The sequence below is a fragment of the Mus caroli genome, chromosome 6 (assembly GCF_900094665.2).
Source record: "Mus caroli chromosome 6, CAROLI_EIJ_v1.1, whole genome shotgun sequence".
NCBI classification, from domain to species: Eukaryota; Metazoa; Chordata; class Mammalia; order Rodentia; family Muridae; genus Mus; species Mus caroli.
In genome coordinates this window covers 55987403-56003104 of record NC_034575.1, presented here as the reverse complement: position 1 = coordinate 56003104, position 15702 = coordinate 55987403, and the positions used below count along the sequence as shown (strand labels likewise).

The window sequence follows — 15702 nt, the reverse complement described above, 5'->3', positions numbered from 1 at the left end:
TTAAAAATAAAAAAAAAAAGAAAAAAAAGGAGTAATGAAAGGAAAGTATAAAGTTATTTAATTAATTATTACTTTGGTTGATTAAGCACATCAAATAAGCAAAACACAATGAATTTTAAATTTTAAATGCCTTTAAATTACATATCACTGTCCATTATAAAATCTTGTGGTCCAGTAAACAGACTTTCTTAGATTCTATTGATAAAGTATAAAGTAATTTTTTTTACAAGGATGATGGTCAGGAAATTCATCACAATGCAATCTTCATATTTTAGCTAAGATTTCTAAGATCCTAGGGAAAATGTGGAGGATATGACAGCGAGTTACAACATGCTCAAATGATTGTGATGGGTATCCTTATGAAATGATACTTTCTGGATAGGTGTGGCTATCAGGCAACAATTTACATGGATATATTTGCAAGGTGTATTTAATAGACTTGGTGTCTCTCCAGCTCATCAGATTTCATGATACAGAGCTATCACATCAACATTCACAAGCATAGGAGCTGCACACTGCAGTGTTGTAAACCCTACTCCTGTTGGTGTGGATGGAGGTGTTTGTTTCTGCATTAAATGACCCCACACTGTTCTGCTGTATGACTCTGTCAGTGTTGCAAATCTGTTTGCCTTCCCCAGCTGCTAATGATCCTTATTTTCCACAGTCAGCATGCTTACTTGAAATACTCACTTCCTTTTAAGATGCGACTATGATTTTCAGTGACCTTGGAAAATGTGTAACCCAATATATTGGAGTTGTATGTAAAATTAGATGCAGCAAAGCCTGGAAAGAGTTGAGAAGAACCCGGCATGTAATGATAAGATCTCAGTGAATGTTGACTGGAGACGTTTTTAACCTCAGACTATGTTCTTCCTCCACAGTATTTGGGTCACATTATCACCTACTGTAGAGTTATCCTGATAATTTGATGAGATAACATATTTGAAAACCTTGTAAACTATGAGATTGAATACAAATGCACCACAGGGTTTCTATCTGCATTATCAGAGCAAGATTGCCATCTAAAGGCCGCCAAGCAGAGGCTATCACCCTAACTCAGCCCATCTGTAAAAGAGAACAAAGCCAGCAGATGAAACCTCAAAGTGCTAACTTGTGTCATAGTTGCATATTAGCTAAGTGCGATGAAAACCGTGAATTCCAGGTTCTTTGTTGTTCTTTGTAGCAACTTAATATCATTGAGAACTTTTGCATATTGCAAACAATAGGTAAAAAGTTTCACCCACAATTGTGTAATTTAACCCTATATTTAACCCTTTCTTAAACTTCCTAACTTTTTAATCCTTGACAAAAAAAGATCTTTTAGGTCTTCCTTCACTAATCCCTGACAGAATATACATATGTTCTGGGAAAACAAATGGAATTTTAAATAAGATAGCAGAGTGTCTTTATAAATTATATCCTCAACAATTCCACAAAGGACTCTGTGCCTGGATGGGCACTTTGTACAATATATATCACAAATTTGATATTTCTTCAGCTTCCTTTTATATGTGAATATGTGTGTGTAAAACAATAATGATGTACATATATGTGTTCATATGTGTATGCACAAATATATGAATAAAACTTACTTAGTCTCTTATTGTTCTGTATGTTTGTATGATTTCAGGGCTGACTACTTTGTATTGGATAACCATTTTGGAGGGCAACTGGGAGAAACTAACTCTCCTGTTCTCAGCAGTCATTAGTTGTCTATAGTTCTCTGTCTAGAGGTCAGACATTATGAGATTTTCCCCTTTTCTCCATGCTCATTGGGACTATTGTTACTAACATTATTCAGGTTTCATTTGCACAGCGATTTCTAGGAATCACAGTTTCACGGTATACTTCCTGTTCCTCTGGTTCTTGCATCTTTCTGTTCCTTTTTCCATGATATTTCCATAGGCTTAGGTGTAGGAGTTATAATGCAGAGGTTACCCCTGGGCCTTAGCACACACAATTGTTTGTTCTCAGCATTGTTCCAATTGTGGTTTTCTATAATGGTCTCTGTGGTAGGCTGAATGGCTCCCATACACTTATATATTTGAATAATTGGCGGAATTCTTTAAGAATCATTTGAACACTGAACCTTGTTGTAAGAGGTACATCACCAGAGATGGGCTTTTAAATTTCAAATTTTCAAATTCCCTGTTAGCATGTTATCTCAGCCCACCTTGTGGTTGTAAGCCCCCAGGTACTGCTCCTTACTATTGCTGTTCTGAACCATGATATGACCATTATGGACTTAATTCCCTGAAACTGTAAGCAAACACCAACTAAATGCTGTCCTTTTTGTTCTTAATTTGTTTGACTTGTTTTGTTTTGTTTTATTTTGTTTTGTTTTGTTTTGAGACTGAATCTCTCTGACTATCCTGTAACTCACTCAGTAGACCAGGTTGACCTTGAACTCTGAGATTTGCCTGCCTCTCCTCCTGAGTGCTAGGATTAAAGGTGTGTGTCAACACTGCCCAGCTAAATGCTTTCTTTTATAAGTTGCCTTTGTCTCTTCACAGCAATAGAAAGTAACCAAGTCTCCATTTTCTGAAAAAAGAAGCATCTTTGATGAGGGCTGTTAGCTACACAGACCTTTTACTGGGCATATCAGTAAGTTTAAGATGTAGTCAGGAATTGGTAGGCTGAAGTAGATTCTCTTGCCAGATCCATAATCTCCCTAGCTCCAGTTAGTTGGCAGTCTCTAGTTTGAGACATGATTTCCCTCCTGTTGATTGGGTCTTTAGTACAATTAGGCAGTTGTTGGTTACCTGGAAATATAAGTGTCACTATTGCACCTGTAATGATATCATGCTAATCTGATCATTGCTGTAGTTCATAGGTCTTGCAGTTGGATGAGATTATTAATTATCTCTCTTGTCAACTTGCATACTGCTTTATGTTACTATGGAAACTAGACAGTAAGAGAGACAATATAAGGTTAGATACAGCTAGAGTACTATGAGTCATATGCCCCAAATGTTCAGTGTCTTCACAATAAGGACTTAATCTTCAACCTCTGAGAGTCATCCAAGGACAACAGCAATTGATGATGCTGTTTGGGGAAAACTTGAACTACCAAAATTAACAATTCAAACAGAGGTTTCTCACATCTGATAAGTTTTTGTGTGTGTGTGTGTGTTAAGTAGTCTATGGCTCTTGTGGGGACCACTGTCAGACCAAGTAACATAGCTTTCTTTGTACATACGTTTATTAGGTGTCAAATTATATCTCCAAAATTAAGTGGCACAAGTTTCTGAGTTTTACACAATCTAGTTCAAGACATCCTATGCCCATTTCTTTTGATCTAGGTACCTCACAGTCCATACAAACTCAGAGCTGATTTTTACAATATCCTTGAGTTAATGTTGCAATTCTTTCTACATTGCCATTCATATTAGCAAAGCCACCAGGGCTTCATCTCAACTCTGTTGTACTTTACCCATTAGAAATTAATAACAAATTACCTTCTTAATTAATAGTCACAGAAGGAATTCCTAGCCCACAGAAGAATTCTTATAATGATTCTCATCAAATTCAAAATATTTAGCAACTACCTAATTAATTTCTAATTGATAATGGTGGGCCATTACCTCCATTTGCTTGTGGACATACATCAAAACCAATGTTCTGAGTACTTCAGAAGTAAACCCAAAATAAATAACAAGAGTAATAAATTCCAATACACACTTAACTATTGCATTCCTTTTTATCAAAGAACATTTACTAGTTTAAATTTATTTTACTTAAGTATCCCATCTTTAAGTGGTAAAGTCAAAACCAATGGTAATGCAAGCAACAGCCTATGTTCTTTATCAAACATTGATGAGATTTGTTTCTAGTGTTTAACATATTTAAAAGAGAAATGCATTTTATCTCAGCTATATTGCTATCCTAAGTAGGTTGTATAGTATTTTGGGCAATTAACAAATATCTAGAGAAAAAAGTTTTCAGAAATTTAATTAGATTATTTAAAATAAAGAAATGTGCCAGGTTTTAAAATAACATGTCTTAACTTGTCAATATTTAATACAACCAACTCATCATTTAATATGTTATAAAATAAGAAAAAAATATTTAAATTAGAAAGCTTATTCTGAAATAGCCTATAATAGTGATGAATTATTCAAAATTCAGTACCCCTTAAAAGCATCCAGTGGTAAGAAAAATTATTTACAAAAGATTATCTAAATCCCACGGGTGAAAATCAAACTGTACTGGGTTCCTGCTCTAGCCTATGTATTCAGAAAACAGTACACTGTGCTTTCAAACATGCCATGATTACGCAGGCTGATATTTTGAGATGAATGTAATCACAACGTGTTACATATAGAGAATAAGCAGAAATCCTGACTCACTCAAATCTGTCTGATTTTAAGGTGCCAATACTCTACACACACACACACACATACACAAACACACACACACACACTTGCAAATAACATAAATGAGTATGCACATTCTGCCTAAATCATTTCAAACCATTCCAAATTCTTTCCCTTCCAAATCCTCCCTCTCTTCCATTCTGTCTCAAATTCATTACATCTTCTATAATTTGTATTGTAAGATAGATAGATAGATAGATAGATAGATAGATAGATAGATAGATAGATAGATAGATAGATAGATAGATAGATATAATTTATTGAAGTCCATTTAGTATTTCTCACACGTACTTTTTGGCATTGGATGACTTATCCAAGGCTTATCACTGGTGAAATTCAATTGTTCCTCCCTCAGCAACCATTATTGCTTATAGCTATCTTGAGACGGGTTCTTGTGAAAATTTTCCTATTCACATTGGCATGTCAACTGGTGTGATCATAATGCAGTTTTGTTTAGACAGCTACGCTGCTCAGATTTCATGAGTTCGTCTTTCCTGTCACATCCAAAAGACACCATTACATCAGCCATCCTGCTCCTCTGGAAGTTACAGTTTTTCTGCCTCCTTTTCCATGATTTTCCTTGAGTCTTAGTTTTGGTTGTGTTGTACTTGTGCCAGTTGAGGGCCAGGTAACACAGGGTCATGTATGCCCTGCATTTTAAGGAGCTGTAGATCTCTATAACAAGTTTCTATTTGTCACAAAAGACTTATCTTTAATGCCAGGTAAGAACTTTATTTTTGAATATAAGCATATCTATTTATAATGCTTTTAGATGCTATTTGATTTAGGAATATAATAATTGTGATAGTTTCTCCTTTGGAGTCTAGGATTACCCAGCCACAAATAGTGCGCTAACTTTATAATAATATGACCTCCCTCCTAACAAGTGGCCTTAAGTCCAATTACATAGTTGTTGGTTACTTCCAAAGGATTAAGTGCCACTACTGCACCACTGGGGATATGTTGCTGTGCTAGTCATTGTTGCTATGTTCCACAGACTTAACCGCTGAGTAGAATTATTAATCACTTTTCTCCCTTGGCAGCTTACATTGTACCTTTTGGTACTATGAAACCTAGTACTCAGGAGTGAGGCGTACAGGTCTGTCCCTGATCTCTCCAAGTTCTATGTCGAACATGTTAGGTTTCCTCAGTAAAAGAGTATTATCTTCACATTCTAGAAGGAAGGCAAGGCAATATCAATGGCCTACGTTGCTTTGGGAATCTCTTGAAACTCCTTCCCTCCCACTGGCCCACAAATAGAAGGGTGGTTTCTCTTTCCTAGCACCGAGATATTTGTTCAATTATCTATGACTTCTAGAGAAAGTATTATCAATATTTGTAGCAAAACTTTATCTAAACTATATATACAGATTTCTAAAGGGGAGTTGTGTGTCTGTGTTATATTTTTAAGTAAACTTGAGAAATTATAGTTCCTATTATTTTATGATAAATTTCTGTTTACTTGGGATGCATAATAAAGATGTAATTTTCTTTAAAAGTTTTTACACTTTTTTTGATGTGGCTTCTATAAAGTTTGAACACTATCAGCCTTCAGTTTCCTTCCTACTAACTTACTTATATTTTAAACAAACTCATTAAGACTGCTTTATATTAAACAATATCTTTTTGAGTGTACAGTTTTATACAGTGTGACATGAAATCAATACCAAAAAACATGATAAAGAATATGTTCAGTACCTTCTTCATCACCATAGACCCCTTTTATCCTCAGACAATGTTTTGTTTCTAGTCAGATTTCCACTGTTCAATCTTTAGACCAATGTTATTTTCATTGGCATTTTACACATAGCATAGTTCTTCAGCAATGAACTCATGTCATGATTAAGATTCCAGTTTTGATGAATTGTTTTCACAACCTACCTTCATTTTTATTTTAGAGCATGTAATTATAAAGTAATATGACATCCTGAGAAAAGATTAGATTATATTATAAATGTAATTTATAAATAGATATTTATATAAATATAAATATATTTGTGTGAAGTTTGGTGTATATATATGTAATTCTGCATTTATCACAATCATAGTCTTATTTTCAGAATTTGTTCATCATATAATTGTTCAAAATTTTCACATTTTTCCTACCCACAAGCCATAGTAAGCCTCAATGGACTACCAGTTTCCAGCTATTAAATCTTCATGATTTTAAATACCCCTTGGTAGTAAAACAAGATCCAAAATGAAAATGGGACTAATGCTATTTCTAGGAATAGCTTCTAAAAGGTGACATTCCAGGTGCAGGTGTGCTCTGTCATCCTCCCCTATCCATTTGGTCAGTGTTGCTGCTCCACCGACATAACCAGTCAACTGCTTCTCACAAGCTTCTGCCACAATACAGAATGACTCGCTTAGAGTGACTAGCATAAATGCATGAAATAGAAAGTAAAAATGATGAATTATAAATCCAAACTTAATTTTCTGAATTTACATGGTCCTATATACTAGCTATTTTACAACACCCATTCTCTAAGAAGCACCTTACAGTTGCTACTGATTTTCTTCTCATCCTAATACTTGTTATAAAATTCATTATTAAGCTAACTTCAAAAAGCCCCACGTTAGTAACATTTATTGATATGCTATCTCTTTATGAAAAGTTAGAATATGTTTTAAATTATGAGATCTACCTTACCACACATATTTTTAAAAGTATAAAGAGAAATTCCACTCATCATCTCCTAGGCATAAGCACGTGTGGGGTAAGGTGAAGAGTAAGAAAGAGGATATGAACATTCAGGGACGGCACTGAACTTCAGCCATGCGGCAAGAGGAACAGACTGCCCATGTTACATGTGTGTCGATGCTAAGGATTGATTTAGGGTTTAGTTACACATTTAATCTGTCTCTGGATCATTCACTCACAATAGTTTGCCCTGAAATCGCACAGCAGTAAAAATGAATGCTATCTTCATTGCTTTCAGTTTTGCTTGTTATATTGCTGAATATTCAGTTAACAGTCTAATTGAGAGACATTTGAAGTGTTTCCAACATTTTATTACTGTAGACATGTAAATGAGTATTTAATATGTATACATTATTATTTTATAGTTTGGCAGTTTTGAAAATTTGGATATTGGAGGTGAATAGTACTATATTATATTTTATGGAAAATATGTTATGCTATATTATATGTCTAGCTATAGACATATAATATGTTTGCTAGATATTGACTAATTCTCCTTTAAAAGGATCCTTTCAAAAGGAATACTTTTTACAGTGTTCTCCAGTGTCTAACTGTTAGGACAATTACACATTAAAGACACTTTAGAAGTTATCATCATAATAAATAATAAAAATTTACATTTTCAAAGAGATAGCTCTAAAACCAACTGCAGAGAGAAGGTTCTCAAAATATTTAATCCCAAGTTGATATACAGTGGCAAACTAAACGAGGGTACAAGAAAATATAAACATCATTATGGTCTGATCTTTAAATTAACAATATATTAAGTGGGTTTACAAATTTAGCATGAGACACACATCTCAAGACATGACTGAGAATTAATACAGAGGATGAACGTTACACAAGTTAGACGTAGGAACAGCTAAGTACCATGATTCACCTTTCCTAGCTCATCCAGGAGAATCAAGATTTTAAAGCTTACCTTAACACTATTGAGCTCTAATACAAAAGTAACAATGTAATAATTTTCACTAAAAGAAACCCTACAATCTTTTTTTAATCAAATACCCAAGTATGAATATAATTAGGTAATATAAAGTACATTAAATGAAGTACTTTTTAAATTTAGAGTTATAATACTTAATTATGAATTCAAACTATTACAAATGATGTGTGCTCTCTTGGTTTATATAATATGAATTTTACTCTCACATAATTGTAAATGTGTATTTGAGGGTAAGTCTTTGGCTGCTATTCACTATCAGCATTCAAATCAACCTTACAGTATCAGCATTAATCTATGTCGTTAGTGTTGTTATAACTAAAATTCAGAATACCAAATCTAGCCCATAATACTTTCACTTATTTGAAAGTAAATAATGTAAAACAGGATGGCAGCCATTATATTATCCCCCTTCAAACATAAAATATTGATGTTTTAAATTGTTAAGTACTTAATGAGAGCATATCTTTATTAAAAATAATTTGGCAAGATGGCAATTTTTACTATATTAATTCTACCAATCCATGAGTATGGAAGATCTTTCCATCTCCTGAGATCTTCAATTTCTTTCTTCAGAGACTTGAAATTCTTGTTATACACATCTTTCACTTGTTTGGTTAGAGTTATGCCAGGATACTTTATGTTATTTGTCACTGTTGTGAAGGGTGTTGTTTCCTTAATATCTTTCTCCACCAATTTATCCTTAGTGTAGAGAAAGGCTACTTATTTGTTTGAGTTTATTTTATATTCAGCTACTTTGCTTAAGTTATTTATCAGCTGTAGGTGTTCTCCGGTAGAATTTTTGTCTATCTATACTATCATATCATCTTCAAATAGTGATATTTGACTTCCTCTTTTCTAATTAGTATCCTTTTGACCACCTTTTGTTGTTTAATTGCTCTAGTTACAATTTCAAGTCCTACATTGAATAGAAAAGAGTGGGCAGCCTTGTCTAGTACCTGATTTTAGTTGGATTGCTTCAAGTTTCTCTCCATGTAATTTGATATTGGCCGTTGGCTTGCTGAATATTGATTTTCTTACCAAAAGCAATCTATGGATTCAATGTAATCCCCCATCAAAATTCCAACTCAATTCTTTTTTGTTGTTGTTTTGGTTTTGGTTTTGGTTTGTTTGTTTGTTTTGTTTTGTTTTGTTTTTGTTTGGTTGGTTTTTTTTTTTTCGAGACAGGGTTTCTCTGTGTAGCCCTAGCTGTCCTGGAACTCACTTTGTAGACCAGGCTGGCCTCGAACTTAGAAATCCCCCTGCCTCTGCCTCCTGAGTGCTGGGATTAAAGGTGTGCGCCACCACACCCGGGTCCAACTCAATTCTTTTCATTGACAGAAAGAGCAATTCTCAACTCCATCTGGAATAACAAAAAACCTGGGATACCAAAAATAATTCTCAACCATAAAAGAACTGCTGGGAGAATCACCATCCCTGATCTCAAGCTATACTAAAGAGCAATAGTAATGACAAACTACATGGCATTGGTACAGAGACAGACAGGTGCATCAATGGAATAGAATTGAATACCTAGAAATAAACCTCCACACCTCTATTCAGTGTCTAGATTATTGTGAAAAGCTGCACTTAGAGCTAATTAATTGTCTTTATGATCATGTAGCTGTGTGCATTTATTTAATCCTTACCTGGGGGTTGAAGATTCTGTTCCTCTAAAAATTCTAAATCAAGCATTAGATCATCTTCATCCAGTTCACAGGATCCCAGATGATTTAAGACATCCTGAAAGGAAAGTAAAAGTGATCAGTGAGAGAAATCACAGAGGAGTAAAGAAAAGGGGCAGGTGCAGGAGCCCTGAAGCAAGACACTGATTAAGGAAATCAGAGACGGACTCCTGTGACTTCTAATTCTACCAGTCCAAGAATTTTCTAAACTGTTAAACTCTTCCTATTGCTTGCTTCTCTTAGTTATTCCCTCATTTACAACTAATAACATACAGTTTTCAATTGAGCAGATATACATATGAATCAAAGATAAAGAAAAATAAGAAACAAGTCTCTAGCATCAGAATAAAAATGCCTGTTTTCACATAAAACAAAACAAAATAAAGCCCACCTATTTTAACTGCCATAAAATAATCAATGCTTACATATTTTAAAAGTATGTAAAATTCCATAAACATAGATGCCCATAACCCTTAGTTTTATTTTTTCTACTATTTCTAGTTGTTGGTCACATTATAAGTGCATTAAATAGGCTCTGTCTCATGAAGAAGACCTCAAATCAATTTTTAATAGTGATTGATTAGTCCCATAACATTTGTGCCACTACATCAGCATATCTTGCTGGCAGGTTGCTGCTACCATTTGAAGTGTTTGTAGTTGGATTAAATTGGTTATTTCAAGTTATATTACTGAGTGATAAAATGAAAACAGTATGGTATCAGTTAAAAAACAGACACACTGATCCGAGAAGTTGAATTGAAGATCCAGACCTAATTTCTTATGCTTATAGATAATCAATTTTTACATAGAAGCCAAAAATACACACTTGAGAAAGGACAGCATCTCCAACATATGGTGCTGGTCAAGCTGGATACCTGGATGCTGAACAACACAAACAGATCCATATTCATGCCGAGCAATGGCTACTACCATCCAAACAAAGTGATAGCCTACATAATGGGAAGAATAATTACCAATTATACATCTGAGGTATTTTTCTATAGGAACTTAGTCAAATAAATAGCCAAAATATTTTGAAAAGAGTGAAAGGAATTTATTTCTAACATATGACCAACTTTTAAATAATTCAAGAAAGAACACTTCTTGTGTTTTAAGCGTCTAAGGCATGGTTTGCACTGCACCTTTCCCTTCTGGTAGGAAACCATTCACTAAAATACCATGTTTGCAGTTTCTGGCATGAGCCAACACAGTGCTCTTTGTAGATGGTCCAAGATCACTCTCTCAACTAACTCAGAGACCAGAGCCCTTCTCAAAGATGAAAAAAGGATAGAGGAAAAGCCTCTGGACTTGCAAAGATTATATGCCCCAGTACAGGGGAATGCCAGGGCCAGGAAGTGGGAGTGGGTGGGTTGGAGAGCAGGGCAGGGGAGGGTATAGGGGACTTTCAGAGAGGAAATTAGGAAAGGGGATAGCATTTGAAATGTAAATGAAGAAAATATCTAATAAAAATGCTATGAATGGCATCAGAATAGCATCTTAACACCATTCCGTTTTGCCATGTCTAATCTGATGATACTCACAAATATTGTTTAAATGTAGCTTGAGAAAAAGAAAAGAAAAAAATAAAGGATGGAATTGGCCTGGTCATCAATATTGTAAGAGGAAAAATACAATCCATGCAGTGACTGCATGGGGTTTTATATGGGTCTTTACATGGACAAGTCCACCCAAGAGTACTTCTGACATAAAACCTATTAAGAAATAGGCTTCCTGATTCCAGTTCCCTGCAGTTCTAAAGGCTCAAAGACACTGATGATTTTGAATCTTTTTTATTTATTAGTTTATATTTTTATCATTTTATTTACATTCCAAATGTTTTGTTTCTTTCCAAAAGTCGACACCCATGACACCTACTCTTTGCCTCTGAGAAGGTGCTCACCCACCAGCCCTCCCACTCACCCACCCTCATCTTCTTCAGCTCCCCATCTCCCTTTCCTAGGGTATCAAGTCTCTATAGGATTAAGCACAGCTTCTCCCACTAAGGCCAGACAAGGCAGTCCTCTACTACATATGTGCCATGGACCAGAATATGCATGCTCTTTGGTTTGTGACATAGTCTCTGGGAGCTTCTAGGAGTCTTCGTCAGTTGATACTCTTCATCTTCCTATAGTGTTGCAATCCCCTTAAGCTCCTTCAATCCTTCCCCTAACACTTCCATAGGAGTCCCTGACCTCAGTCCAATGATTGGCTATAAGCATCTGCTCTGTCTCAGTCAGCTGCTGGTAAAGCCTCTCAGAGAACAGCTGTGGGGAATTGCAGGCTGGTCTCCAGTCGAGCTGAGGTCTGAACCCCGATGGTCATAATTCACCTACACGTGTTCCCTCGTGCTTCTGGAACTCTGGCCCCTGCCTAAGTTACCACCTCCCACAGATCCCACAAGAGAAGCATGGTCAGTAGTCAAGTAAGCAATGGCCCAAACTTTTGACCTCCAGACTAAACTCCTCCCCAGTTACCTAGCAACAGTGAAGACCATAAAAAGGGCTGTTCAGCCCCCACCTCGCTCTCTTACTCTTATGCTCTTACCTCTTACCCCTCACTCTCACCCTCTCTCTCCTCTCTCCTTTCTCTTTGTCTTCTCCTCTCCTCTCCTTTCTCCTCTCTCTCTCTTTCTCACTAGCCTCTCTCTCTCTCTGTCTCTCTCTCTCTCCCTCTGTCTCTCTCTCTCTGTCTCTCTCTGCCTCTGTCTCTGTCTCTCTCTCTCTGTCTCTCTCTCTCTCTCTCTCTGTCTCTCTCTGTCTCTCTCTCTTTCTCTGTCTCTGTCTCTCTCTCTCCCTTCTCTCTTTTCCATTGCATTTCTATAATACAGCTCTTAAACCATAGAGAGTCTCTGCTCCATCAAGATCCGCTGTGGACTCTGGTAAATGTTGGGAATCTCTTCCCTTCTCCCTCTCTCCTATAACCCCGGGGCTCCAGGGTGTGGCCCTGGGGTCCCCAGGTCGGGGGCTGCCCCTTCTCCACCCCACGCCGAGTGGGTCAGAGGCAATAACCACTCAGGGCTGAGTGGAAAGTGTCCGACAGCCCTCCAACACCTGCGTCCGCCTGCCCAGAGCACAAGAACTCTGGCTGGACGTTGGGCCCCTTTTCCCTGCCCCCTTTCCCCCAGGACTTCTCTGGGCCCCTCTTATTTTTTCCCAACAGACAGCCATGCTAGGCTCCTGTCTACAAGCACAACTTAGCATCAGTAATAGTGTCTGGGTTTGGTGCCCACCCAGGAGAAGAATCGCAAATTGGGCCAGTCACTGGATGGCCTTTCCTTCAATCTCAGCTCAATTTTTTTTTTGTCCATGCATTTCTTTTAGAGAGGAACAATTCTAGGTCAAAAATTTCCAAGGTAGGTTAGTGGCCACATCCCTCCAATGGGGGCCCTGTCTATCTACTGGAGATGGTCCTTTAGGTTTCATTTCTCCGCTGTTGGGCATTTCAGCTAAAGTCATCCCCACTGAGTCCTTAGAACCTTTCACATCCCAGGTTTTGGGGGATTTTCTAGAGGTCTCCCTGCTCCCCACACCCCACAGCTGCATATTTCCATTCATTCTTGTGGCCCTCTGGGCTTCTCTCCTGTCTCCTCCCATACCTGACCCTGCTGAATGGGTGTAAAAAAACAAGAGAATAATTTTTTTCGATAGGATACACTTCCTACCACAATTAAGTTCTGGATCTTTCTAGACATTCATGGAAGAAGGGTCTCAGTCCATTCTATGTAGGAACATGATAGTCACACACATGGGTGACAGAAAAGAAATCCAGAGGTCAATTAATGTTAATTATTGCATCTCCAACAAAAAGTGCACAATGATGTGAATCAGGCTTCTGATAAAACAAAAGCAAAATCAGAATGAACCATGACAGGTAAGTGATGACTAAGCAGCAACAATTCCTCATCTCCTAGTAGGTGTAAATGCAAAATAACAAGGAAATAATGAGGAACCATGAATATTTAATAATGTTGATACAGAGCTCTATACATCTTAATAACAGGAACATTATTGTGTATTGCTTAGAACTGCAACATAAAAAGAATCATTTTATATGAGGACACTGCAGTATTGCACAAAATTAAAAGGCAGGGTTGAACATCTTTAAAAAGGCATGAGGGCACCGGATAAGTAGAGTGCAATCATAAAACAAAAGTCTTAAGTAATGGTCACAATTTTGCATTTATAATTTTTCTGAATATACAACAAATACAAATGACTAAATAAAAAGACTAAGTAAAAACTCATCAAACTCTAATGCCTGCAGATTTATGACATGCTTTCAGTTATTAATAGACAATAGTTATTAAGTACTGAAAAATGCTAAATACAGACATAAATATTTCTCAAATATCAGGAAAATTAAAACTTTGACATCTAGAAAGTGCAACAGCAAGGAAAAAAAATGAGAGAAAATATCAATGGCTGGAAAACCCATGAAACCAGGTTCAGGGCAAACATCTTGATCTGTGTTAGATGTTTAATCAATACAGTTTTGTTTAAAACTGTCACAGGATGTTGGTATCCTGCACAGAAACTTTTCAGTTTCATAAATCCTGTTTATCAATTGTTGGCCATAATGCCTATGCTATCAGAGGCCTCTCCAGAAAATCCTTTCCTGTGTGAGTAAATTCAAGCATATTCTGTGCTTTCTCCTCAAACAAATTTGTGTTATCAGCTCTTATCGTAAAGTGCTTATCTATTTGTTGTTGAGTTTTGTATAGAATGAAAGATTAGGATGGAGTTTCCTTCTCTCACATGTGTCTATGAAGTTTGACAAGTACCATCTGTTGAAGATGTTGTCTTCTCTCGGTTCTATACCGTCAGTTTCTTTGTCAAATCTTGTGTGGCTGTAGGAATGTGAGTTTGTGTGTATACCCTCAAGTCTATTCTGCTGATTAATGTGTGTGTTTTATGCCAGTACTATACTACTTTTATTACTTGACTCTATAGTACAAGTTGAAATTTGGGATTATAATACCCCAAGCAGTGATTTTTATCATTCAGAATTAGTTTAGCCAACCAAGGTTTTTTGTCTTTCCAAATAAATTTGAAGGTTATTTTTAGTTTGCATGAAGAATTATGTTATAATTTTGATGGGGCTCATTTAATTTGTGCATTGCTTCTGCTTTAGTGGTCACATTCACAATACTATCCCTACCAATTTATAGGCATGTTAAGCCATTTCATCTTCTGGCATCTTCTATAATTTCCTTCTTTTCACTCTACAACACTCTCATCTCAGTTATATTTATTCTAAGATATTTGGGGACGGGAATATATGAGATTGTTTCCCCAATTTCTTTCTCGGTGTGGAGATCCTTGCTATTTAGGAAGGCTACTGGGTTTTTTGTATTAATTTTCTATCCTGCTACTTTATTGGATGTGTTCATCAGCTGAGGGGGACTCTAATAGTGTCTTTGTAGTCATTTACATATCATCTGCAAATGAGGGTATTTGACTTCTTCCTTTTCTATGTGTATCCTTTTATCCCCTTCTGCTTGTCTTATTGGTCTGTGAAAACGTCAAGCCTCATATTGAATAAGGATGCCTTTTTCCTTATTTTAGTGACAATGCTTCAAGTTTTTCTTCTATTTAACACGATGTTGGCTATGGACTTCCAAAATATTGGCTTTATTATGTTGGATTATATCTACTGTATCTCTTGATTCTCCAGTTTTATGAGGATATGATGTTTGATTTTGTCTTGGGTTTTTTCCTTTATTTAATGAGATGTTTGGGTGGTTTCTGTCTTTGAATCTAGTCATAAAGCAAATTACATATATTGATATACTTTAACCAGCATCTACATTGCTGAGATGATGCTGAGTTATAGGAAGGGAATGATTTCTTTGAAAATTTCTTGAATGTGGGTTGCAAATATTTTAAAGAGAGAGAGATTAACATGTAGAAGAATGCGAATTGATCCATTCCTATCTCCTTGTACTAAGGTCAAGTCTAAGTGGATCAAGGAACTTCACATAAAACCAGAGACACT

General features: G+C 36.2%; 1 protein-coding gene across 3 annotated transcripts in view; it reads right to left on the bottom strand.

The window, feature by feature from the left end:
* The window catches only part of Ccser1 (coiled-coil serine rich protein 1), a 1127242-nt gene that overhangs the window by 938157 nt on the left and 173383 nt on the right, over window positions 1-15702 (bottom strand). For all 3 annotated transcript variants that reach the window (XM_021165504.2, XM_029478490.1, XM_029478491.1), the window contains exon 4: window positions 9673-9766. In XM_021165504.2, coding sequence (XP_021021163.1) covers window positions 9673-9766 — 94 coding nt within the window. The remainder of the gene's footprint in view (window positions 1-9672; window positions 9767-15702) is intronic.